General features: G+C 50.1%; 2 protein-coding genes across 4 annotated transcripts; one reads left to right on the top strand and one right to left on the bottom strand.

The window, feature by feature from the left end:
• Window positions 1–41: 41 nt before the first annotated feature.
• KCTD13 (potassium channel tetramerization domain containing 13) lies at window positions 42–20,025 on the top strand. 2 transcript variants are annotated; one of them, XM_019012709.3, is made up of 6 exons: window positions 115–572; window positions 3,019–3,188; window positions 14,285–14,374; window positions 14,467–14,519; window positions 15,171–15,366; window positions 19,253–20,025. In XM_019012709.3, exons 1-6 carry the CDS (start codon window positions 329–331, stop codon window positions 19,487–19,489), a joined length of 990 nt encoding a protein of 329 aa, XP_018868254.1. In that variant the 5' UTR covers window positions 115–328; the 3' UTR covers window positions 19,490–20,025. The 2 variants fall into 2 exon arrangements, with proteins under 2 accessions (XP_055221736.1, XP_018868254.1); XM_055365761.2 differs by lacking the exons at window positions 14,285–14,374; window positions 14,467–14,519; window positions 15,171–15,366; window positions 19,253–20,025 and adding an exon at window positions 4,437–6,759 and having other exon boundaries at window positions 42–572.
• Window positions 6,726–26,008, bottom strand: ASPHD1 (aspartate beta-hydroxylase domain containing 1). Of its 2 annotated transcripts, XR_008672628.2 has the most exons (4): window positions 24,442–26,008; window positions 21,384–21,497; window positions 20,396–20,567; window positions 6,726–6,863 (listed from the first exon to the last, which is right to left on the bottom strand). XR_008672628.2 is itself a non-coding variant. In XM_004057463.4 (3 exons), the coding sequence occupies exons 1-3, from the start codon at window positions 25,388–25,390 to the stop codon at window positions 20,458–20,460; spliced, it is 1,173 nt and encodes a 390-aa protein (XP_004057511.2). In that variant the 5' UTR covers window positions 25,391–26,008; the 3' UTR covers window positions 20,298–20,457. The 2 variants fall into 2 exon arrangements, 1 of the variants encoding a protein (XP_004057511.2); XM_004057463.4 differs by lacking the exon at window positions 6,726–6,863 and having other exon boundaries at window positions 20,298–20,567.
• Between the last annotated feature and the right edge of the window lie 668 nt (window positions 26,009–26,676).

Below are 26,676 nucleotides of genomic sequence, written 5' to 3'. Positions count from 1 at the left end.
AGGAGTGCACGTCGACCTGCCCGGGGAACCCGCAGGCCACACGCCAAACCTCTACCGGATCCCCCCAGCAAGGCCACTGCGCGTGCTCCATACTCGCAGCCCCGCCCCCATTCAGGGGCGGGGCCGCGCCTGCGCAGCTGCCCGGCGCCGGCTTCCGGGTGGTGCGAGCGAGATGGGGCGGAGGGCCGGTCTTGCAGAGTAGCTGCGGTGAGTGGGCGTGTGCGCCAAGCGGTCTGGCCCAAGGCCTGGGGGCCGGCCGAGGGTCTTCGGGAGCAGGCCGCAGGGCGCGGAGAGATCCTGGGATCGCCGTCCGCCGCTGCTACCCGGCATGTCGGCGGAGGCCTCGGGCCCGGCGGCCGCCGCGGCCCCGTCCCTGGAAGCCCCCAAGCTCTCGGGTCTCGAGCCTGGCCCCGCCGCCTACGGTCTCAAGCCGCTGACCCCGAACAGCAAATACGTGAAGCTGAACGTGGGCGGCTCGTTGCACTACACCACGCTGCGCACCCTCACGGGACAGGACACCATGCTCAAAGCCATGTTCAGCGGCCGCGTGGAGGTGCTGACCGATGCCGGAGGTACGAGCGGCGCCCCTACCGTGCCCCCATCCCCAGACCCCCAACTCCCGTTCCCCGCAGTCTCTCACCACCGGGGCTCCTCATGCCCCCTTCTCTCTGCCCGCTACTGTCCAGTCAACTCATTCTCAGCTCCCTCCAGCCCCCACATCCCATCTCCTCCCCTTTCTCATTCATAATTTCTCTTCTCCTCCCCCAATCCTTTACCCCCAGCAATAACCAACACTTACGGAACCCCTAACTGCCAGGCGCTGTGGTAAGTGATTGAATGTTTCAGTTCATAATCCTCATGACCACCTCTCCCACCCTTCACCCCTCAGCTCAAGAGTTGGGAACCAGCCCTGCTGCCTGCAGTACTACTCCTGGCAGCCTTCCTCAGTTTCTTCCGACTGCCCAGCCTTTTGTTTCCCTCTCTGCTTCAGAACTGCTCACAGCCAGCCAGGAGAGCTGGGAGATCTTGTCTGCCTCTGTGTTCCCCTGACACAGGTCCCTGTACACTCTAGGAATCCACCTGTATATACACATTGCAGAAGGAGGCTGCTTTGGGTTTGCCAGGGACACCAGAGTGGAGGGTGGACAGGTCTCCTTGGCAGGTGAACCTTACCTTCTTGGAGTGTTGCATTCGAGTATGGACCCTTCGTGCCCAAGTGAGACTTTGAAGTTTTGGAGTTTGGGAGTGGGAGAGTCTTAAGGGAGGGGTTAACGAGGACTGTGAGAGCAGGAGAATAAAAATTTGGGAGGCGGAGATCTGCCTTCAAGTATCAAAGGTGAAGAATTCGGCCAGGTGCGGTGGCTCACGCCTTTAATCCCAGCACTTTGGGAGGCCGAGGCGGTGGATCACCTGAGGTCTGGAGTTCGAGACCAGCCTGACCAATATGGCGAAACCCCGTCTCTACTAAAAATACAAAAATTAGCCGGGCGTGGTGGTGTGCGCCTGTAGCCCAGCTACTCGGGAGGCTGAGACAGGAGAATCGCTTGAACCTGGGAGGCGGAGGTTGCAGTGAGCCGAGACAGCGCCACTGCACTCCAGCCTGGGCGATAGAGAGAGACTGTCTCAAAAAAAAAAAAAAAAAAAAAAAAGGGAAGAATTCATTTGTCCAATAAGTATTTGTAAAATATCAGTTAGTGCTGGAGATAGGTAAATGAACCTGACAAAATTATGGAAATTCCCTTTTTTTAGGGAAGTGGGAGATCTGAAGACCAATAAGCAAGTAAACAAAATGTATATGCATATGCAATTGCAGATAGTAGTAAGTTCTTTCTTTTTTCTTTTTTTGATAGTACTATGAAGAATATAAAAGTTAAAATGGCAGTGAACTGGACGGGGGGAGGTAGACATTTTAATTAAATAGGATGGTGAGAATTAACTTCGGGGGTTAGCAGTTTATTGATAAGGTAATTCTGCAAGAACTTTCTCATGGTGAGAGCCTTCTGACTGTAGACCAGATATGGATGAGTTAATTATCTGGTTGAATATGTATAAAAACTTAAGGGAGAACTCGCTGGAGATGTTTTAAAGAGATTTCTTGGCTGTGGCACAGGTTTGAGACAGATCAGCATTCAGACTTTTTTGTGGCTTTGGAATCCTTTTTCTTTTCTTTTCTTTTTTTTCTTTTTTTTTTTTTTTTTTTTTGAGATGGAGTTTCACTCCTGTTGCCCAGGCTGGAGTGCAATGGCACGATCTCGGCTCACCGCAACCTCTACCTCCCAGGTTCAAGCAATTCTCCTGCCTCAGCCTCCTGAGTAGCTGGGATTACAGGCATGCGCCACCGTGCCCGGCTAATTTTGTGTTTTTAGTAAAGACGGGATTTCTCCATGTTGGTCAGGCTGGTCTCGAACTCCTGACCTCAGGTGATCCGCCCACCTCGGCCTCCCAAAGTGCTGGGATTACAGGCGTCAGTCACCGTGCCCGGCCTTCTTTTCTTTACTTTTCTTTTTTTATTTTTTTGTTTTGAGACGGAGTTTCCCTCTTATTACCCAGGCTGGAGTGCAATGGCGCGATCTCGGCTCACTGCAAACTCCACCTCCCGGGTTCAAGAAGCGATTCTCCTGCCTCGCCCTCCCGAGTAGCTGGCACGAGCCACCAAGCCCAAATAATTTTGTATTTTTAGTAGAGATGGGGTTTCTCCGTGTTGGTCAGGCTAGTCTCAAACTCCTGACCTCAGGTGATCTGCCTGCCTCAGCCTCCTAAGGTGCTGGGATTATAGGCATGAGCCACCGCGCCTGGCTGGAATCCTTTTTTCTTATAATTCAGGCCAGGTTTGGTGGCTCACACCTATAATCCAAGTACTTGGGAGGCCGAGATGGGAGGATCACTTGAGCCCAGGAGTTCAAGACCAGCCTGGGCAACATAGTGAGACTCCATCTCTACAAAATTTTTTTTTTAATTTAGTAGCTCCAGGTCCCGCAGCAAAGCCATCTTTCCCCCTGCCTCTCCCCACCCCACTAGGTTGGGTGCTGATTGACCGGAGCGGCCGTCACTTTGGTACAATCCTCAATTACCTGCGGGATGGGTCTGTGCCACTGCCGGAGAGTACGAGAGAACTGGGGGAGCTGCTGGGCGAAGCACGCTACTACCTGGTGCAGGGCCTGATTGAGGACTGCCAGCTGGCGCTGCAGGTGAGGGCCTTCGGAGTCCCCATGCCTATGTTCCTGGGAGAGCTGCCCAAGCAGGTATTAGAGCAGAAAAAAGGAGATATGGGGTATGGCTTGGAGAGCCTGGCTTTGGCTGGCCATAACCCCAGAGAATTTGAGGTGCCATCTTCTGCATCCCTGCTGCCTCAGGCAGCACCCCCACCCCAGCCTCATGCCAGGACCTTTGCCATGGTTAAATAGCTGCTCTCTGCTTCCCACTGTTCCTATGCAGCCAGTCCAGCTGTTACACTCGCACCTGAGTAATTATCTTTCAGCACAACCCCGATCTATTCTCTCTCTTGCTCAGAAATCCTAAATAGCTCCCTCATGTCACTAGGGAAAAACATCTAAATTTAAATTGAAATATAATAACCTCTGCGATCTGGCCCTATCCTGGGAGGCAGCATTCTCCCATGGCTTCCGCCCCCCAGGGGCTTTCTAATTCTTTTTTTTTTTTAAACAGTGAAATTCTTTATTCAAATGAAATCTCACAGAAGCAGGGCCACTCCCAGTAAAACAGGGTTGGGGATTCTAGAGACCCCACCTGCTGGGCTCCACTTTTGTGGACCCCTTAGGGTTCTGAGGAGCAGAGCTTGGAAAGTGAAGCCAGGACATAAGGGTTCTGTGTCACCTCTGTCACAGCTGACTCAGTGACCTTCAGTGAGTCCATTCCTACCTCTGGGATTCTGTTCTCGGGTTCCGAAAGACAGGGAAGGGAGAAAAATAAGTACAAAGTAGTGAGTTTTACATAAAGCCTGTTATTCTGTTCTATTTTTACAATGTTAAAAATATCCTTTCTTTTATGTTACAATAGTAAGAGAAGATTATAAAAGTTTCTTTTTGAATGCCCTTTATAGATTAAAAGGTGGCCTCCCTGAACAACTTTTGTCTCAGGGAATACTTACTGGTTCTTGAAGCCCAAAGGTGTGGAACTCCTTTGGACAATATCCATGTTTTTCAAACTTTTTGATTGCCTGCCATAGGGAAAAAATGCATTTTAGTACTCATTATATATAACTGAAATAACAGTTCTATAAAAAGATACTTTTAGTGAAATGTACTCTGATAATCTTTCTTTTTAATGCTGTTTGGGACCCATTACTTATTTCATGACCCATTAATAAATTACCACTTGCATTTGAGAAACATTCATTGTACTAGATCTTGGAAGTGCATTCCTGCTCTGTAGCATTTTTGTTTTATTTTGTTTTGTTTTGTTTTGTTTTGAGACAGAGTCTCTCTGTCGCCCAGGCTGGAGTGCAATGGCGTGATCTTGGCTCACCGCAACCTCTGCCTCCCAGGTTCAAGCAATTCTCCTGCCTCAGCCTCCCAAGTAGCTAGAATTACAGGCGCCTGCCACCACGCTTTGCTACTTTTTTGTATTTTTAGTAGAGACCGGGTTTCACCATGTTTGCTAGGCTGGTGTCGAACTCCTGACCTCACGTGATCCATCCGCCTTGGCCCCCCAAAGTGCTGGGATTACAGGCGTGAGCCACCGGCCTGTAGTTTTAAATTTACTAATGTTAAAACTAAAGTTTTAAAACCCGGCCTGTAGTTTTAAATTTACTAATGTCATCATGTACCCACTGTGTGTCAGGAGCAATTCTGCTATCTGCTTGTGTATACATCTTGTATCCTTGTTTGACATAAAAAGAAACGCGAGGGAGCTTGGAAGACGTGTCCAAGGTCAAAGAGCTGGGAAGCAGCAGAGCTCAGATTTGACCCCAGGCTACCTGACTATCTGACCTTCAGCCTCCCAAGAGCTGTACTTTTCTATACTCCTGCTCTCTCCTTTCCAGGTTCCTTCTGCACCTCACACAGCACAGCACACTCCTCAGTGTGTGGCACTTCATCAGTATTGGTCTATGCAAACCTTTTGTCTTTTAGTTTTATTTCTTTCCCTTCATTCCCAGTCCCCTGCCTACTTTCCTTTTCCCCAGGGGCACCCATCCAATTTTAATGTTTTGATACATATGCTCGAAAAGCTAAAGCATTGTTCTGCATATGTGTGCATTTTAAATGTCCATAAATGGCATTGAAGCTGTGAATCAGTTTCTGTTGCATTGTGTTTTTTTAATTCAGCACTTTTTTTCAAGATCTATTCATGCTGCTCCAAGTACATCTAGTTCTTTGCTTCTAACAGCTGCAGAGAAATCTGCGGTGTTCATTCACCATATTTTGTTCATACATTCCCCTGAGGTTGGAGACCTAGATTGCCTTCCAGTTCCTGCCCCTACAAACTGTGTCACCATGAGCATCCTGATACATGCTCCCTTCTGATTCTGTGCCAGTCTCCTGTCATTGTAGCTGGGAGTAGAATTGCTGGATAACAGGACACCTGCAAACGGCGTTTTAGTAAATATCATCTAATTGCTCTCCCGAATGGTTATAATACTTTATCCTCATAATGAGCAGTGCATAAGATTCCATTTCTGCATGTCCTCATCAAAACATGGCATCATCCAGCTTTTTAATTTTGCCAATCCAATGAGTGTAGCGTGATCTCATTTTCATTTGCATGCCTCTGATTACTAATGAGGTTCAGCATCTTTTCATATACTCACTAGTGTTTTTTTGTTTCCCTTCCTGTGAATTGCTTATTCATGTTCTTTACCAGATTTTCTGCTTTTTTCTTTTTCATGTTGCTTAGCAGGAGATCCTTGCATATTTTAGTTTAGTTCCTAGGGATAATTAAGCCCTACTGCATATGGGTATGTCTTATACATGCCCTAGGGCATGGATTATACATAACAAATTAACCTCTAAGCCTGTAGCATGGGACTATTTACCTACTGTTCTCAGCAAAGTTCAGAAAACACTCAAATTATTTGCTGTTTTTTTGTTTTTGTTTTTCTTTTTTTGAGGTGGAGTCTTGCTCTGTCGCCCAGGGTGGAGTGCAGTGGCGCGATCTTGCCTCACTGCAACCTCCCTCTCTGGGGTTCAAGTGATTCTCCTGCCTCAGCTTCCCGGGTAGCTGGGACTACATGTGTGCACTACAATGCCTGGCTAATTTTATCATATTTTTGGTAGAGATGGAGTTTCGCCATGTTGGCCAGGCTGGTCTCGAACTCCTGACCTCAAGTGATCCACCTGCCTTGGCCTCCCAAAGTGCTGGGATTCAGGCGTGAGCCACTGTGCCTGGCCATATTTGCTGGTTTTTGAGATTCAAATGAGGAACTTCAGTTGAAAAAGTCTGTTCTAGATAAAAATTTCTAGTCAATGTAGATATCGCCAATATTTTTTCTTAGAATGTCACCCGCTTGTGGCATCTAGCATTGAATGGAAATCCTTGATTTTTTAAAATTACAAATAACCATTGATTATTTTAAAGCAGTATTTATTAATTGTAGAAATTTCAGAAACACAAATAATCTAAAAAATAAAAGCACCAAATATTCTTCCAGGTCGTTTCCTGTGTGAGAGTATGTGTGTGTGTGTGTGTGTGTGTTTGCTTGCCAAAATACAATTGTGTTGTATGAAATGTTTTATAATCTGTTTTTTGTTGTTGTTAATAATTGCCATCTTTACATGTCAATAAATTTTTATTTAATATCCAGTCCAGGGCATACTCCGGTTTCTCCAGTTGTTCCAGAAATGTGTTTTTACAGCTGGTTCATCAAACCAGGGTCCAGTCTAGATCTTCACGTTGCATCTGGTTATCTGCAAGTTGACAATGGAAAGCATGACTTTACAAATAGTCTCATGTAATAATGTTGAAGAGATGATAAGAGTTATAGGTATTCTATGGCACGAATGTAATTACTGGTTCAGGTAAGGATTATCATTGATAGGTAACTGCCTTAATACAGTGGCCAAATAATACCATAAGCATTACTTTATTACAATCCAAGGGGTCCCTTTTTCCTCACAATGCTGGCTTGTTAAAGAGACTGCCAGTTGTCCTGCACAATGACCCGCTTTCCAACTTTGCCTGGTTGTTTACTCCCGGTATCGTTTGGTTTATTACCCAGCCTTATCCTTAATTTCCTGTAAACCAGACTGTAGATTTTAAATGACTGATATTGGGTGGGCACGGTGGCTCACGCCTATAATCCCAGCACTTTGGGAGGCCAAGGCAGGTGGATCACTTGAAGTCAGGAGTTTGAGACCAGCCTGGTCAGCATGGTGAAACCCCATCTCTATTAAAAATACAAAAATTATGCCGGGTGCGGTGGCTCATGCCTGTAATCCCAGCACTTTGGGAGGCTGAGGCAGGTGGATCACAAGGTCAGGAGTTCAAGACCAGCCTGGCCAACATGGTGAAACCCTGTCTCTACTAAAAATACAAAAAAATTAGCCAGGCCTGGTGGTGGGCATCTGTAATCCCAGCTACTCAGGAGGCTGAGGCAGGAGAATCGCTTGAACCTGGGAGGCAGAGGTTGCAGTGAGCCGAGATCGTGCCACTGCACTCCAGCCTGGGCGACAGTGCAAGAATCTCAAAAATAAATAAATAAATAAATAAATAAATAAATAAATAATTACAAAAATTAGTTGGGAGTGGTGGTGGGTGCCTGTAGTCCCAGTTACTCAGGAGGCTGAGGCAGAAGAATTATATGAACCTGGGAGGCAGAGGTTGCAGTGAGTCAAGGTTGCACCACTGCACTCCAGCCTGGTCAACAGAGCAAGACTCTGTCTCAAAATAAATGAATAAATAATAAAATAAATAAAATGACTGATATTAAACATTTTGTTTAGAATACATTTTAGGTAATATTATGTATGTATTTCACGTTGGGCCACATCAAGCAACCCGTAATATTGTTAATATGACTCGTCATTAATGACATTCATAATTGGCCCCTGGATCTAGGGGATGGTGGTTTGATTTCTCTATCATCGTTACATTTCCTTGTTGCTAACTATAAAATAATGCATATGGTATTATTTGGCCACTGTATTAAGGCAGTTACCTATCAATGACACACAAATTGATAATCCTTACCTGAACCAGTAATTACATTTGTGCCACAGAATACCTATAAGTCTTTTCTCTTCAACATTATTACATGAGATTATTTGTAAAGTCATGCTTTCCATTGTCAACTTGAAAAATTCTTGATTTGGATATAGTCCAATTCCTCACCATTTTTTGCCTAATGCTGTATCCTTATGGTCTTGTTTAAAAATGTTTTTCTGATTTTCTATTACCTGTGAGCTTTGTAGTTTTATTTTTATTTTTTGAGGCAGAGTCTTGATCTGTCACCCAGGTTAGAGTTCAATGGTGTCATCTCGGCTCACTGCAACCTCCACCTCCCAGGTTCAAACGATTTTCATGTCTCAGCCTCCCGAGTAGCTGCGATTACAGGCATGCACCATGACACCTGGCTGATTTTTTATTTTTTATTTTTCTAAATGGAGTCTCACTTTATTGCCCAGAGTGGAGTGCAATGGCATGATCTCGGCTCACTGCAACCTCTGCCTCCCGGGTTCAAGCGATTCTCCTGCCCTAACCTCCTGAGTAGCTGGGATTACAGGCGTGCACCACCATGCCTGGCTAATTTTTGTATTTTAGCAGAGATGGGGTTTCACGACGTTGGCCAGACTGGTCTTGAACTCCTGACCTCGTGATCCGCCTGCCTTGGTCTCCCAAAGTGCTGGGATTACAAGCATGAGCCACCACACCCGTCTAATTTTTGTATTTTTTGTAGAAAGGGGGTTTCGCCATGTTGGTCAGGCTGGTCTCAAACTCCTGAGCTCAAGCGATCTGCCCACTTCGGCCTCCCAAAGTGCTGGGATTACAGGTGTGAGCCGATATACCTGGCCTATAGTTTTAAATATGGATTTTTTTCATATATGGGTATTTTAATCTAAATGGAACTCACTTTTGTAAATATGATTGTGAAGGGATTTAGCTCATTTTTGTCTTCCATAGGGTGAGGTAGTTTTCCCAGTGCCAGGTATTAAACAGTCCAGAGGTAGCCAGCACCCAAGACAGCCACCAGGGGTTCTTGCCTCCTGGTTTCCAGGCTCTTGTTTAGTCCCCTCCCACACCAAATAGGGCAGACCTTTTCAGATCCTCACCAAGGAGACCCTTGTGTATGACCAATAGGACATTGCAGAAATGACAGCATGTGACTTTGAAGCTAGGTCATAAAAGACATTACAGCTTCTGCCTCTCTTTGAGATCACTCACTCTATGTGAATGCTATGTGAGGACACTCAGGCATCCCTAAGCAGAGGTCCACTTGGTGAGGAACTGAAGCCCCTGCCAACAGCAAGCACAGACTCCCCGCCGTAGTGTTGACCTGTCTCAGAACCAGAGCTTCTAGGCCCAGGCAAACCTTCTGATGACTGCAGCCCTAGCCAAAATCCAGACTGCAGCTTCATGACAGACTCTGGGCCAGGGCCACCCAGCTAAGCCCATCCCAAATTCCTGACCCACAGAAACTATGTGAGATAATGTTTATTTTTATTTATTTACTTTTAAATAGAGACAGAGTCTTGCTCTGTCGGCCAGGCTGGTCTCAAACTCCTGACCTCAAGCAGTCCTCCAGCCTTGACCTCCCAAAATGCTGAGATTACAGGCATGAGCCTCCACACCTGGACTGTTGTTTTAAGCTGCTGAGTTTGTAGTAATTTGTTACCCAGTAACAGAGAACAGACTTTGGTTTCTGGAATGGGGGTCTGCCATAACAGAAACCTCAAATGTAGAAATAACTTTACAACTGAGAAGTGGGAAGAAGCTGGAAGGACTTTGAGGAGATTGTTAGTAAAAGCTTAAGGAGTGTTAAAAAGTATTGGCTGGGCACAGTGGCTCACACTTGTAATACCATAACTTTTGGAGGCCAAGGTGGGAGGATCACTTGAGTTCAGGAGTTCGAGACCAGCCTGGGCAATATAGTGAGACCTTGTCTCTAAAAAAATTAAAAGAAAAAAGGTAAGAAAGTCTGTTAATAAGAGTCCAGTGACCTTTAAGACAGCTGCAATAAGGGCTTGAAGAACAGTTAGGAAAATGCTATTGGAAACTGATGGAAAGGAGATCCTTGTGTAGCGGCAGAAAGTTTAGCAACACTGTCTCCTGCATTAGTGTGGAGGGTAGGAAATATACCTAAGGAACGGATGGTCTTAGCTAAGGAGCTTTCCAGACAGAATGTTGAAGGTGCCACCTGGCTTCTTGCTGCTTACAGTAAAACTGAAGAGGAGAGAGTAAGTTAAAGAAAAAAAACACTTAAATGAAAAGGAGCCTGAAATTGTTGGGTTTGAAAATTCCCAGCCTTTCCAGATAACAAGTGATGTTAAAATTAACAAATGGCTTCCGTGCAAAGATTAAATACAAGGCATTAAATACAGGGAAATGTGGTCTAAAGGTCAAGCTGAGGATGTGATGAAAAAGTCCTTTGTTAAGACCTCAGAAATACCAACAAGATGCCTCAGAGGGGACTTCCAGTCGAATGAAATAATAATCACGCTTCTGAGAAGGTTAAAGGTGTTGTCTTTCAGCATCTCAGCACAAGCCCAAAGTAGAGAAGGGCTTACCTTGCAAAGATTTTCTTTTTTCTTTTTCTTTTCTTTTTTTTTTTTGAGATAGCTCACTGCAACCTCCTCCTCCTGGGTTCAAGTGATTCTCCTGTCTCAGCCTCCTGAGTAGCTGCGATTACAGGTGCCCACCACCACGCCCAGCTAATTTTTGTATTTTTAGTAGAGATGGGGTTTCACCATGTTGGTCAGGCTAGTCTCAAACTCCTGACCTCAGGTGATCCACCCGCCTTGGCCTCCCAAAGTGCTGGGATTACAGGCGTGAGCCACTGTGCCTGGCCACTTGCAGAGATTTCTAGGTGTGGCTTTTTTCTAATGTAGTGAACCCTAAGACATGCAAGATACCCAATAAGTTATGAAGAGAATTATATTGGCAGAGACACTGCCAGCTTGGACTGAAAGGGACAGAGCCAGTGCAAAAGGACAAGATGGCTTTGCACACCCAAACTTTTACAGGCAGGAAGCAGGCAGATGAAACTGTGGAGCTGCAAACATCTTTCATGGAAGAGGTGGGACGACTCAGGGAGAGCCATGGAGAATCATTCATGAACAGGAGTAGGCATCAAAGAGTTCCTAGCATTTCTCCAACTGGATTACAGAATTTCCACACACCAGTGACTTATATGTGTGACTTATATGTGCCTCCTGTCCCCTGCCCCACTTTTTTTTTTTTTTGAGACAGAGTCTTGCTATGTTGCCCAGGCCGGTCTCGAACTCCTGGGCTCAAGTAATCCTCCCACCTTGGCCTCCTGAGTAGCTGGGATGACAGGCACACGCTACCACGCCCGGCTTCCCCTGCTTTTGAGCAAGAATGTCCTTATTGGTTATCCTGTGCCTGCCTCTACCACTGCACACTGGGAGTGTGGAGATGACCTGTCTCTTTAGCTCACAGGTCTGCAGATAGGAAATGCACTTAAGGGCTGGATGCGGTGGCTAACGCCTGTAATCCCAACACTTTGGGAGGCCAAGGCAAGTGGATCACCTGAGCTCAGGAGTTCAAGACGAGCCTGGCCAACATGGTGAAATCCCGTCTCTACTAAAGAAAATTAGCTGGGATGGTGGTGCATGCCTGTAGTCCCAGCTACTTGGGATGCTGAGGCAGGAGAATCACTTGAACCTGGGAGGCAGAGTTTTCAGTGAGGTGAGATGGTGGTGGCTCTGCACTTCAGCTTGGGAGACAGAGCAAGACTCCATTTCAAAAAAAAAAAAAATGCACTTAAGGAGCCATAGTTACGGAACTGCATGCTAGAGCCACATCCCCACCTGGACCTGACTGAGATGATGAGATTCTGTACTTTGAGCTGATGCTGTAATGGGATGATGGGGGATCCTGGAAGGTGGTGAGTATATTTGGCATGTGGGAGGGGGGAAATCACTGAGGGCCAGCGGTGGCCTGTGGAGCCAGCCACCAAGGCAGCCTGATGATTCTCGTCCCCTGGTGCTCGTTCCTGTGTGTCATCTCCTTCCTCACTGGATAGGACCAACAGACCTAGGTCATAAAAGACAATGGAGGGGCCCGGCGCTGTGGCTCACGTCTGTAATCCCAGCACTTTGGGAGGCTGAGGCGTGGATCACCTGAGGTCGGGAGTTTGAGACCAGCCTGGCCAACATGGTGAAACCCTGTCTCTACTAAAAATACAAAAATTAGCTGGGCGTGATGGCACACCTCGGTAATCCCAGCTACTTGGGTGGTTGAGGCAGGAAAATCGCTTGAACCTGGGAGGCGGAGGTTGCAGTGAGCCGATATCACGCCACTGCACTCCAGCCTGGGCGACACAGTGAGACTCCATCTCAAAAATAAAAAAGACAATGAGGCTTCCACCTTTCCCTCTCTGGAATTATTTGCTCTGGAGAAGCCAGTTGCCATGCTGCGAGGATACTCAAGCAACCCTGTGGAGAGATCTACATGGCAGGGATTTGTTGTTTCCTGCCAGCAGCTAGTGCAAACTTGCCAGCCACATGAACAAGCTTTCTCAGAGTGCATCCTCTAGGGGCGGTCATGCCTTTGATGCCCACAGCCCCACTGACATCTTGGCCACAGCCTCAGAAGAGACCCCGTGCCAGAGCCACCCAGCCGAGCCACTGCTGAGATCCTGACCCTCAGAAACAGAAGTAATAAATATTGTTAATTGAAGCTCCTAAATTGGGGGCAGTTTGTTACACAGTGATAGATAACGAATTCATACTCCGTAATTCCCCTCGCACATTTGTGGTGTCTTTTTAAAAATACCAGTTCTCATATACACAGTGGTCTGTTTCTGATCGCTCTGTTGTGTTTCTCAGGTATTTTTGTTTCTGTGCCCAAACTGATACCGTTCTCACTGTTGTGGCTTTGCAGCCTATCTTAATATCTGGCAGGGTCGGCCTTTCCTCTTTGCTCTTATTTTTAAAAACTGACCTAAGTTTGGGAGGATGGCTTGAGCCCAGGAGGTCAAGGCTGCTGTAAGCTGTGGTCATGCCACTGCACTCAGCCTGGATGACAGCAAGACCCTGTCTCAAAAAAAAAAAAAAAAAAGGCCTCAGTAATTGTAGACTTTTATTCTTCTCTGTTAATTTTAGAGAGTCTTATGAGTTTCTGCAAAAAACAAATCTGGAATTTGTATTAGAATTGCGCATTGAATTTTCAAGGTTGGGAGAAGTGAGAGGGATTTTGGCATGAAGATTCTAGAAGACAGAAGAGAAAGAAGCCCATGGGTTTGCTTCAGATTTCTTTCTCCAACGTCATCCCACCCAATGAAGTTCATTCACTCAACAAATATGTTCATTCATTCAACAAATACAGAGCATCAGCTGTATACTAGGTAGTTATTCCTAGGTGGGAAGAGACAGATCATAAACAAATACAAAAAGTTAGAAAAAGTCAGGCACTAACTGCTGTGTAGAAAATGAACTGATAGGCCTGGTGCGGTGGCTTACGCCTGTAATCCCAGCACTTTGGGAGGCTGAGGCGGGCTGATCACCTGAGTTCGGGAGTTCACGACCAGCCTAACCAACATGGAGAAACCTCGTCTCTACTAAAAATACAAAATTAGCTGGGTGTGGTGGCACATGCCTGTAATCCCAGCTACTCAGGAGGCTGAGGCAGGAGAATTGCTTTAACCCAGGAGGTGGAGGTTGCAGTGAGCCGAGATTGCGCCATTGCACTCCAGCCTGGGCAATGAGCGAAACTCTGTCTCAAAAAAAAAAAAAAAAGAAAAAGAAAAAGAAAACTGATAACACAAAAGGCAGGATGTAGAGGAGGCTGTTTTAGCCAGGGGGCCTGGGGAGGGCTGGCTGGCCCTGAGGAGGCACTGTGTGAGCTGCGATCTGAATGGCATGACGGACACGCCACGCTGACAGCTGAGCAAAGAAGCATCCCGGGCAGGGGCACAGCCAGTGGCCGGGGCAGGCACGAGCTGGATGTGTGAAGCAGCAAGGTGTCCGTGGGACCAAGGCCCAGCAAGCAAAGGGAGAGTGGCAGAGAGGTTGGCGGAGCTTGGAGCCTGCAGAGCCCTGCGGACCACTGAGGAGTCTGGAGTTGTTCCCAACCAGCTTTTGAAGGCTTTTAAGTGGGGGAGTACGTGGCCTTTGGTTGTGCTGTTAACCACCTTCCGCTTCTTCCCCAGCAAAAAAGGGAGACGCTGTCCCCGCTGTGCCTCATCCCCACGGTGACATCTCCCCGGGAGGAGCAGCAGCTCCTGGCCAGCACCTCCAAGGTGAGGCCCCCAAGCCCTGCAGGGTGGAGGCTCACTGGGGGGGCCTCTCCCTGCAGCCTCACCCCTCTCGTCCATTCTCTCTCCCCCGCCAGCCCGTGGTGAAGCTCCTGCACAACCGCAGTAACAACAAGTACTCCTACACCAGGTGACCGCCGGGGTGTGGGGCACTGGGCGGGACCCTGGGATGCAGCACAGCCCTGCTTCTGCCCAAGGCGAGGGCCACGGCCACACGGGGGGCCTACAAGAACATCTGTGCCTGCTCGCAGATTCGGCTTCGCCTCTTACCCCTGACACTCTAGGCAGGTCCTTTCTGCTTCTCAGCTTCAGCTCAGTCATCAGTAAATGGGTTTCGGTGAGGACGAAGTGATAGTGGCGAGCCTGTCCCAAGTGCTCTCTTTCTAGGAACTGGCAGAGTCCTCCCCCTTGAGGTCAGTACTGTTGTGAGCTCCATTTTACAGATGAGGAGGTCGGGACACCAAGAGGTGAAGTAACTTGACTAGTGTCACCCAGTTAAAAAATGGGGACACCAGGACCCCCGGGGAGGCGGCCTGGCTCCTGGTCCCTCACTGGAGCTGCTGTGCTGTGCTGTGCTGTGCTGTGCTGGGATTTGCTCAGCGCATGTGGCTTCCCTTCTGAGACCCGTTTAGCCTGGCCCCAGGGGTGGAGGAGGCTCTCTGTTGAGCACCAAAGCCCTGGGCAGGAGCAGAGGACTGGGAATGCATCCAGGCTCGTGTTCTGGGGGTACAGAGGGAGGGGTGCCAACTGCGCTGAGGCCTCCTGGTCCCCTGGTCCCCAGCACTTCAGATGACAACCTACTTAAGAACATCGAGCTGTTCGACAAGCTGGCCCTGCGCTTCCACGGGCGGCTACTCTTCCTCAAGGATGTCCTGGGGGACGAGATCTGCTGCTGGTCTTTCTACGGGCAGGGCCGCAAAATCGCCGAGGTGTGCTGCACCTCCATTGTCTATGCTACGGAGAAGAAGCAGACCAAGGTCAGAGGGGCTCCAGAGCCTACGTTGGGGGCTGGGGGTGGCCAGGACCAGGACCCTGGACAAAAGCAGGTTGGCAGGGGAAGGAGCCCACCACCAGGAGGCAGGAGCCAGATCCTGGGGTCTGGGGTGCACAACAGTGGGCAAGCCACCCTATCCCTGTGGGTCTCTGTTTCTCTGTGAAATGGGGGTCATGGGTTAGAGCAGGGTGCTTAGCCTAGGCCTGTTGGATGGGTTTCAAGGCTGTTTGCAACTCCTGAAATGGGGGTGTATGCATTTTTCTGTATAGGAGGTCCATAGTTGCCATTAGAAACTCAGAAGGGGTGAGGCATAGTGGCTTACGCCTGTAACCCCAGGACTCTGGGAGGCCAAGGCAGGAGGATCACTTGAGCCCAGGAGTTCGAGACCAGCTTGGGCAACATCATGGGACCTGACCTCTGTAAGAAGTCAAAAAATTTAGCCAGGTGTGGTGGCTTGGTGACATGATGGCATGCACCTGTAATCCCAGCTACTCAGGAAGCTAAGGCAGGAGGATTGCTTGAGCCCAGTAATTTATTTATTTATTATTATTATTATTATTATTTGAGATGGAGTCTCGTTGTGTCACCAGGCTGGAGTGCAGTGGCACAATCTCCGCTCACTGCAACCTCCACCTCCCAGGTTCAAGCGATTCTTCTGCCTCAGCCTCCCCAGTAGCTAGGACTACAGGCACGTGCCACCATGCCCAGCTAATTTTTGTATTTTTAGTAGAAACGGGGTTTCACCATGTTGGCCAGGATGGTCTCAATCTCTTGACCTCGTGATCCACCCACCTCAGCCTCCCAAAGTGCTGGGATTACAAGCGTGAGCCACTGCCCCCAGCCTATTTTTTTTTTTTTTTTTTAGACAGAGTCTCACTCTGTTGCCCAAGCTGCAGTGCAATGGTGTGATCTCAGCTCACTTAACCTCCGCCTCCCAGATTCAAGTGATTCTCCTGCCTCAGCATCCCAAGTAGCTGGCACTACAGGCGCCCGCCTCCATGCCCGGCTAATTTTTGTATTTTTAGTAGAGACTAAATGTAGTAGAGAAGTCTCTTCAGTAGAGACTTCACCATGTTGGTCAGGCTGGTATTGAACCCCTGACCTCAAGTGATCTGCCCTCCTCGGCCTCCCAAAGTGCTTGGATTATAGGTGTGAGCCACCGGGCCCGCCCTAGCCCAGGAATTTGAGGCAGCAGGGAGCTATGATCATGCCACTGCACTCCATCCTAGGAGACAGAGTGAGCCCCAACTCTAATTAAAAAAAAAAAAAAAGGGAAACTCAGAAAGGCCCATTGCCAAAAATAGATTCTTAAAACCTCAGAATCAGATGTCTCTTAGAACATCCTCTGAGTTTGTAGATCCTGAGTCATTAATGTGGCAATCATCAAGATATTCCCCAAGTCCCTGCTCTGTGCTAAGTACTGTACCGGGCTGGAAATCAAGGGGAATGAAGTGCTGAGCAAAATACAAGCCCTTCCTCATCTGGTCCCTTCCGAGCTTACTATGAGCCACATGCCTCAGGTACATCACAGTCATCACAAGTCTCTAAGCACTCTGTGCTATTTCTTACCTCTTACCTCTGCACACACTGTTGCCTCTTGGAATTCTTTCCTTCTATCTGCCTAATGAACTTGTACTTAATCTTAAGACTCAAGCTAATTATCACTTTCTTTGGGTCACCTTCACTCATGAACTTTCAATCCAGCAACCCCGAAGTTGGTCACACTCCCTTCATAGCTAAAGACAGTGTTTTATCATGTGTGGTGGAGGGGAGGGGGTTTGCATCAGCAGCGAGGTGTTAGTTCCTTGAGGGCAGGGCCATGTCTTTTTCTTTCCTATCTCCCATTAGCTGGGCCCTTTTCACACAGTGGAAGCTAGGAAACATTTATTGAATGAATGAATGAATGAATGAATCAGTGACCCAGCTTCCAAGAAACATCCTCTAATTGGGAAGATAGGAAGATAAACCAATAATTAGAGTGCATGGCTCACACCTGTAATCCCAATACTTTAGGAGGCTGAGGCAGGGGACCATTAAGTCCAGGAGTTTGAGGCCAGCCTGGGCAACACAGCAAGACCCCATCTCTACAAAAAATAAAAAAAAATTAACTGGACATAGTGGTACACCCAGGTACTCAGGAAGCTGAGGTGGGTGGATCACTTGAGCCCAGGAGGTTGAGGCTGCAGGGATACATGATCACACCACTGCACTCCAGCCTAGGCAACAGAGTGAGATCTTGTCTTAGAAACAAACAAACAATGATTAAAAAAAAAAAAAAAAAAAAGGCTGGGCATGGTGGCTCACACCTGTAATCCCAGCACTTTGGGAGGCTGAGGCGGGCAGATCACGAGGTCAGGAGTTCGAGACCAGCCTGTACAACATGGTGAAACCCTGTCTCTACTAAAAATCCAAAAATTAGCTGGGCATAATGGCACATGCCTGTAATCCCAGCTACTCCGGGAGGCTGAAGCAGGAAAATCGCTTGAACTTGGGAAGCGGAGGTTGCAGTGAGCTGAGATTGCGCTATTGTGCTCCAGCCTGGGTGACAGAGCAAGACTCTGTCTCAGGAAAAAATAAAAAATAAAAATAAAAATAAATAAAAAATTAAAACAGTTTGCTAAGAGCTGTGTTAGATGCTTCCAAGGCCACACAAGGGAACACCCCAGTCACCTCTTCGACTTCATCCCTTTCCATTCCCTCTCATCTCTGCCTCAATTGCATTGGCCTCCCTTTTCATCTTCCAGTAAGACACTGGGTGCACTCCTGAGCCACAGCTCTCACGCTGGCCCTGGCCCTCCCCAGGCTGCTCTTTCTGCTCTGTGTGCCTTGTCCCCTCCCCCACTCCTTTGGTCAAATATCACCTTCTCAGTGAGGCCTTCCCTGGAGTCCTTCTTAAAGTTGTAACACTCCTGGCTCTGGCTATCACATCCCCTTTTCCTGATGTATCTCTTTTCCTGATGTATCTCTTTCTCTTTTTTTTTTTTTTTTTAAATAGATGAGGTCTTGCTACATTGCCCAGGCTGGCTTTGAACTTGAACTCCTGGGCTCTAACGATGCTCCTGCCTTAGCCTCCCAATGTGCTGGGATTACAGTCAGGAGACACCACACCCATCTTATATCGTTTCCTAAACATCATCATTTGACTGCATTTATATTTTATTTTATTTATTTATTTATTTATTTATTTATTTTGAGATGGGGTCTCACTGTCACCCAGGTTGGAGTGCAGTGGTACAATCTTGGCTCACTGCAACCTCCACCTCCCATGCTCAGGTGATCCTCCCTCCTCTGTCTCCCAAGTAGCTGGGAACACAGGTGTGGGCCACCACACCTAGCTAATTTTTTGTATTTTTGGTAGAGATGGGGTTACACCATGTTGCCCAGACTAGACTCAAACTCCTGGCCTCAAGCTGTCCTCCCACCTTGGCCTCCCAAAGTGCTGGGATTACAGGCGTGAGTCACTGCGCCAGGCTAGTTTATATTTTCTTAAGTGTATGACTGAGTCCTCCCACTAGAATGTAACCTCCTGAGGACAGAACTCTTGTTTTGTTCACTGCTATTTTTGCAGTGCCTAGAACAATACCTGGTGCAGTGCACTCACTCAGTATTTGTCAAATGAAAAAATATACCAAGAGACTAGGCAGGGAAGGAGATGAAGGAGAGAAAACAAATAATTCTGCCTGCCTGACTTCAGAGCTGAGCCTTGAAGTATGACTTTGCTGAGTAAAAGAGTGGCAGAGAGGCCAGGCCAGGCCCAAGGACCTGACTGCAGGGCTAGGAGGTGTGTTGGTGCAGGGGCCCTAGGCAGGGGGATGGCCCTGCGTGACTGCACCAGAAGGAAGGAGCTGGGGCCGGCTGGCCTTTTGCAGGTGGAATTTCCAGAGGCCCGGATCTTCGAGGAGACCCTGAACATCCTCATCTACGAGACTCCCCGGGGCCCAGACCCAGCCCTCCTGGAGGCCACAGGGGGAGCAGCTGGAGCTGGTGGGGCTGGCCGCGGGGAGGATGAAGAGAACCGAGAGCACCGTGTCCGCAGGATCCATGTCCGGCGCCATATCACCCACGACGAGCGTCCTCATGGCCAACAAATTGTCTTCAAGGACTGACCTCTGACCCTCCCCCTGCCTTCCTCTTGCCTTGGGACCCAGTCCCTCTCTCTTTCCCTCCCCTTCCCAGACTTTTGCCCCGGCTCTGCTGGCCAAGTCGTGGGTCCTCCTCTGTCCCTTCATTGCATGGCACAGCTCACTTTGGCCCTTCTCCACCCATCCCAACCCCATTGCTAACAACATGGTACATTCCGGCCCCACCACTCAGAGCCTTCCGAAGCCAACACTTGTCCCCACCCTGGCCCTGCATCCTTCCCTCTCCAGCTGGTTAAGAGGGATTTAGAATTCCCTTTCTCTTTTTTTAGTGCATCGTCCATGCCAAAGTGTGCGGCCCTTCCTGACATCACCACAGTCTGAGCCGCCTCCCGCGTCCTGCAGGGTAGTCCGCCCCCTCCTCCCCACCATCCTCCCTACCTCCTTAACTTTGTACTAGACTGGCCTGGGCCTGCCCAGCTCAGCGTTATCAGTCTGTTTCATATTATTTATTATTTTAATTTTCTATTAAATTATTGAAATAAAGTTAAGTTGAGAAACTGGTGCTGGCTTCTGGGGAGAGGGACGGGGAGATGCCTGTGTTAGGAGGTATCTGGCCGGGCGTGGTGGCTCACACATGTAATCCCAACTACTCAGGAGGTTGAGGCAGAAGGATCACTTGAGCCCAGGAGTTCAAGACCAGCCTGGGCAACAAAGCAAGACCCTGACTCTACGAAAAAAAAAAAAAAAAAAAAAGAAGGTACCTGTTTGGTTGTACTAGGAGAAGACATAAGGCCCTGCCCCAGCCTCTCCCTGCGAAGGACGTAGTCAGGAGTTAGGAGAGGATTCAGAATTTATATTTCAGTGCTCACTAGCCAGTTCCCATCCTCCGCCCCTGCCCACCCCCCGCAGTAGAGAGGAGGTCCTGGCTACCATCAAGCCGTCCCTGAGCGCAGTGTCTCTCCAGCCTGGGTGTGTGAAGGGAGCACCTTCCATCAAGGGTCTGGTGCGAAGACAAAGTCGAGGGCCTGGCGCTCAGCCCCTGCCACGTTGGGGTGCCAGAGGTCCACGATGAAGACCACTCGAGGCCCATCTTCGGGGGAGCCTAGGGCACATGGGACAGGAACAGCAGAGCCGCTGACATTAGGTACTTGCACACCAGAGCACTCACCAAACACCATAAAAGCAAACAGTAAATAAATGGCAGGCCTTGTTCTAACCCTTTAAATGTATCAAATCTTTTTTTTTTTTTTTTTTCCTGAGATGGAGTCTTGCTCTGTCACCAGGCTGGAGTGCAGTGGCGCAATTTCAGCTCACTGCAACCTTGGCCTCCCAGGTTCAAGCAATTCTCCTGCCTCAGTCTCCCTAGTAGCTGGGATTTCAGGTGCTCATCATCACACCCGGGTAATTTCTTTGTATTTTTAATAGAGATAGGGTTTCACCATGTTGGCCAGGCTGGTCTTGAACTCCTGGCCTCAGGTGATCCGCCCACCTCAGCCTCCCAAAGTGCTGGGATTACAGGCGTGAGCCACCATGCCCGGCCGATATGTATCAACTCTTAATCATCAAAACAAACTGTGGTATTACCATAATTATCCCTATTTTATACAAAGCAACAGAGGCATAAGGAGGTTAAGTCCTTTGCCCAAGTGCAAGAGGTAGGACAGGAACCCAGAGTCCTGTGCTGGTAACCGCTTTTTTGTGCACGTAATATTATCTCATTTAATCCTTGCAGTTACTTGATGAAGAAGGTGGTGGTCCTAGGGCATTGGAGAAGTTATGTGGCTTGTTCAAGGTCATGCAGCTGGAAGATGGTGGTGGTAGGACAGGAAGTCCGTTGGGCCTGATTCTGCTGCCTTCTAGTCAACGCTCCTTTGCTCCTGAGTCCCTCATCCCCCCTGCAGAATGGGCACCCCGTTACCATTGTGAGCCACTGTGTGTAGAAAAGAGTCGTCCACCAGTAGACAGTGCCCCTCAGCCCAGCACTGGGGCTCACCGCCGACCACCAGCTCACAGCCAGGAGGGATCTTTAGGCCTGTAAGAAGAGACGCGGGCATCCAGCACTCCTGCCTCCATCCCAGGGGCCCATCCTGGCCAGTCAATTAGCAACTAGCTCTAAGTGTCTTAAATGCCAGGTTTTGTGGTCGTCCTCCTTTCTTTCCAGAAAGTGGCCACAGTATAATTACAATACAGTCCTGGAGGAGGGAAGTGCTAGGAGATTAGGGAAACGCTGCTGTGAGTAGTGTGACCCATCTTTTTTTTTTTTTTTTTTTTTTTTTGAGACAAAGTCTCACTCTGTCACCCAGGCTGGAGTGGAGTGGTGTGATCTCAGCTCACTCTGCTTCCCAGGTTCAAGTGATTCTCGTGTCTCAGCCTCCTGAGTAGCTGCTGGGATTACAGGCATGTGCTACAATGCAGGGTTCATTTTTTTTTTGGAGATGTAGTCTTGCTCTGTCGCCAGGTTGGAGTGCAGTGGCATGATCTTGGCTCACTGCAACCTCTGCCTCCCAGGTTCAAGCAATTCTCCTGCCTCAGCCTCCCGAGTAGCTAGGATTACAGCTGCCTGCCACCACGCCTGGCTAATTTTTGTATTTTTAGTAGAGATGGGGTTTCGCCATGTTGGCCAGGCTGGTCTCGAACCCCTGAGCTCAAGTGATCTGCCTACCTCAGCCTCCCGAAATGCTGGGATTACAGGTGTGAGCCACTGCACCTGGCCAGACCCGTTATTGTATTGTATTGTATTGTATTGTATTGTATTCTTATACAGACAGTGCTGGTCTTGAACTCCTGGCCTCAAGCAATCCTCCTGCTTTGGCCTCCCAAAGTGCTGGTATTTCAGGGATGAGCCATGGCACCTGGCAGCAACCTCTCATTTCGAGAAAACAGAAGGCTTCCTGGGGGAAATGGCTTTTCCTCCTGGGCTTTCTGACAGTTTGACTCAAGAGCTTACTGTGTGATAGGCGCTGTCTCACTGAGAGGTATAAGATTAAAGATGATCCTGGCCCAAGGACCACATGGCTGAGTGCTGTGAGGAAAGTGAGCAGCCAACTCAACTGATGGGGGAACAGGAAGCCCACCCAGAGGAAGTGTGGCACTTGAAAACTTGAGTACTGAAGGCTGAGTAGGAGTTTTTCAGGAGGTGGTACGGGGGAAGGGGATTCTAGGTTGAAAAGAACAGCACATGTGGCATCTGTCAGGATTGGCCAGAAGGCTTTCATGATTTAGAGCACAGAAAGAGGGAAGAGAGGAAGGATTGGGAACTGATCCTGAGGCTAGTGTGCCCTGAAGTGTAGGACACATCCAGCTGGCAGCACAGGAGATGATTGGGGGCAAAACAAGGTCATGGCATGGAATAACAGAAAATTATTTCCTTTTCCATTTTCTTCCAGTCTTTAAGACATCAAAAAGTGCCAGGTGCGGTGGCTCACGCCTGTAATCTCAGCACTTTGGGAGGCCAAGGCAGGAGGATCACTTGAGTTCAGGAGTTCAGGTCCAGCCTGTCTTTACACAATTTTTTTTTCTTGTTTTTGAGATGAAGTTTCGCTCTTGTTGCCCAGGCTGGAGTGCAATGTTGTGATCTCGGCTCACTGCAACCTCTGCCTCCCGAGTTCAAGTGATTCTCCTGCCTCGGCCTCCCAAGTAGCTGGGATTACAGGCATGCGACACCACACCCAGCTAATTTTCTGTAATTTTAGTAGAGACGGGATTTCTCCATGCTGGTCAGCTGGTCTCGAACTCCCAGCCTCAGGTGATCCGCCCGCCTCGGCCTCCCAAAGTGCTGGGATTACAGGCGTGAGCCACCGCGCCTGGCCTACGTAAATTTTTAAAAAATCAGCCAAGCATGGTGGTGGGCACCTGTGGTCCCAGCTACTCAGGAGGCTGAGGTGAGAGGATCCTTTGATCTCAGGAGGTTAAGGCTGTAGTGAGCCATGTTTGTGCCACTGCACTCCAGCCTGGGTGACAGAGTGAGACCCTGTCTCAAAAAAAAAAAAAAAAAAAAGAAAGAAAAAATCTCAGTTTGGTGCTACTGTAACTTTGACACCCCACCAACCCTTTTAAAAAAGAAAGTGTAGGGCTAGGCACGGTGGCTCATGCCTGTAATCCCAGCACTTTGGGAGGCTGAGGCGGATGGATCACGAGGTCAGCAGATGGAGACCATCCTGGCTAACATGGTGAAACCCCGTCTTCACTAAAAATACAAAAAAAAAAAAAAAAAAAAAAATTAGCCGGGTGTAGTGGCGGGTGCCTGTAGTCCCAGATACTCGGGAGGCTGAGGCAGGAGAATGGTATGAACCCGGGAGGTGGAGCTTGCAGTGAGCCAAGATCGTGCCACTGCACTCTCGCCTGGGCGACAGAGCGAGACTCCTCAAAAAAGAAAAAAGTGTAGGCTTCAGGATCGGAGAGACTAGAGCACTTAACTAGAATGTTCTAGACTGTTGAAAGCTTTCTTTTTTAAATTTCAGCTTGTGTTTATGAGTACTTTCTTGTCACCCAGGCTGGAGTGCAGTAGCACAATCTCAGCTCACTGCAGCCTCAAACTGCTGAGCTCCAGTGAACCTCCCACCTCACCCTCTCCAGTAGCTGGGACCATAGGCATGGGCCACCGCGCCCGGCTAATTGTTTTATTATTTGTAGAGACAAGGTCTCACTGTGTTGTCCAGGCTTTTTATGAGTACTATTTAGGGCAAGTAATACTGATGATAGTGCTATAAATATTTCTTTTAAATACGTAGAACAAAAGGTCGGGGGGAGAGCCAAGGTGAAGAAACGCAGTACAGATGGGAATGACCACGGCAAAGCTTATGAAGGTGGTGTGCAGATAACCGAGGCTGAGGAAATGCTGCTGTGGGTGGCAACAGGGAGCCATGGAAGAAGAGAGGCACAATGAGAACCAGACAGCAGACGGCTCTGGCGGAGAGAAGGGTCTGGGGGGGAAATCATCGAGGCAAGGAGGTTGTCAGTAGGCGGCAGCTACTTACCCAGATGGCATCTGACCCGGGCATTGGTGGGCCCACAGCGGCCCTCGAGCCGGGCCCCAGGCAGGAGAACGGAAAAGCCGGCATTGCCGAAGGTGTTGGCACTCATAAAGCTTCGAAGCCCCCTCAGTGCCCGATAGGCCCCCGGGCACCGGCGGCAGTTGCTGGGTTGGCACCGGCCTGCTTGGTACAGCAGGAGCTGGTAGCACCCGGGGGCCAGAGGTGGGGACCAGCCCCGAGGCGGAGGGGTAGTCCCTGAGAAGTCCCAGCTCACAGCCCCGAAGTCCCGCAAAATGGCAGGGAAGCTGCTCTCCAGGAGCTCCACGTCGTGCCGCTGGGCGTCCCGCGGCACAAAGGGGGCTGAAGGCAGGTCTGGTAGGAAAAGCAGGCCTGGGCGCTGAATACCTAGGACCCCTGGCCCTCTCCCAGGGCCTGGGCCACCCTGAGCTGCCCGCCTCACTCTACCCATCCCAGCCCAGGAGTAGCGCCTTGCATAGGCCCGAAGCCGCCGGCTCACTAGGCCTTCCGTCCTAGGTCCTTCCCCGGGATCCCCAGGACCCCCTGGGCTTGGCCCGCCGGCCTCCGAGCATCCCACAGGCCCACCACGAACACCCCCAGCTCGGCTCCCAGCCCCTAGGGCCTGCATGTCTTGGGAGCCCAGGCGGTAGCAGTACCAGAGGAACAGGGAAGTGAGGGCCCCCAAGAGCAAGGTGAGGGCCGAGGAGGCCAGGGGTAGTGGCCACGGGAGCATGATCAGGGAGGCCCTGGCCAAGAGGCCTGGGGCGTCCTCCGGACCCCAGTTCCCCTGTCCCCCCAGCTCCCCACCTGTCCCTTCCATGGCTGCCCCCTGGCTCCCCGCTGGACTGTTTCCCTTCCACATTCCACTCTGGGCTGTCTCTCTCTCCTTCCGCGGTCCTCTCTCCACGCTGAAGCTCCCTCTCCCCTCCTTCATGCACCTCCAACCCTCCTCTCTCCTTTCTCTCCCCCTTCTCTCTCCTTCTACCTCTTCTTCCTCCTCTCCCTCTGTCGCCTCCTCACCCTCTTCTTTCTCCTTCCAGCAGCCTCCTCTCTCTCGCTCTGCTTCTCTCTCCCACCTCAATTTCCCCCTTTCCTCCCCACCCCCGCTTTTCGCTCGCTCGCTCTCCCCGCTTCCTCCTAGCTCCCCTGGGCAGCGGTTCCTACCCTGCCTGGACCTGCAGTCCCGGGAACCCGCAGCCTGTCTTCCTCCGTGGCAGCTTCTTTCTCTCCGGCCTCACTGCTCTCTCCTTGCCCTCGCTCCTCACTAGCCCCGACCCTGCGGTCCTGCCTGGCTCTCGCTCCCTCTCTCCTACTCGCTCCTTCCTGGGCTCCCACTCACCCTGACGTCACTCCTTCCCGGAGCCCTCTCAGCTCAGCCACCCCCGAACCCTCCCAGTGGCACAGCAAATCAGCCGGGGGTCGGGGGAGGGGGGAGAGTCGTCGCTGGATGTGCTTCCCCACCCCCCCCCGCCCGGAAAGGGCGCCACGTGGGGCGCAGGGGCCACGGTGCCAGCCTCCAGCCGTCCCGCAATGCGAAAGAAGGGGCGGGTCGTATCGGGCGGGGCCTGAGGGGCGGGGCCTGAGGGGCGGGGCCTGAGGGGCGGGGCGAGCGAGGACTCACGGCTGGGCAGGCGCCCGGGACTGCGGGCAAGGATGCTGAGGCCAGTCCGTCGGGCGGCTGGTCCGTCGGTCGGTCGGCCTGTGACTCCCGCTGGCCCTAGGCAGCCCGGGAGCCCGCGAGCCCGGCAAACACCGAAAGCGGTCTCAGCCAATCGCGGGCGGCGTCGGGCCGGGCCCGCCCCGGCGTGGCGAGGGGAGCTGTCCGCGCGCCGCTGGTGCTGAAAAGGGCGCTCCGGAGGGAAAATCAGAGCCGAGGCCGCCTGTTAGCTGGCCGGGGTCAGGGTTTATGGAAGAGGAGGGGTCTGTCTCTCCTCCCCAAACCCCGGCCCGTCACCCACGAGACTTGTCACAATCGTGGAAGCTCGCCATTCCCCTGGAGGAGGGAGAGCCCATTCCACCCGAGCTACTGTAAAAGGGGAAGGGAAGCCCCGTGGGAGGTCTGAATGTGAACAGGGGGCATAATGGGGGGCCTAGCAGGCGCGAACCAAGCTATGCAGCCCCTCGGCACCCTGGGAAGAGGAGATTCAGATTCCAGATGTGCTGGAATGGCAGGCGGAGGGGGCTAATTACTGCTGGGACCAGAGAGTTTCCTTTGCCTCC

The sequence above is a fragment of the Gorilla gorilla genome, chromosome 18 (genome assembly GCF_029281585.2).
Source record: "Gorilla gorilla gorilla isolate KB3781 chromosome 18, NHGRI_mGorGor1-v2.1_pri, whole genome shotgun sequence".
NCBI classification, from domain to species: Eukaryota; Metazoa; Chordata; class Mammalia; order Primates; family Hominidae; genus Gorilla; species Gorilla gorilla.
Note: the sequence above shows the minus strand (reverse complement) of the source record. Positions and strands in the feature narration are given on the sequence as shown.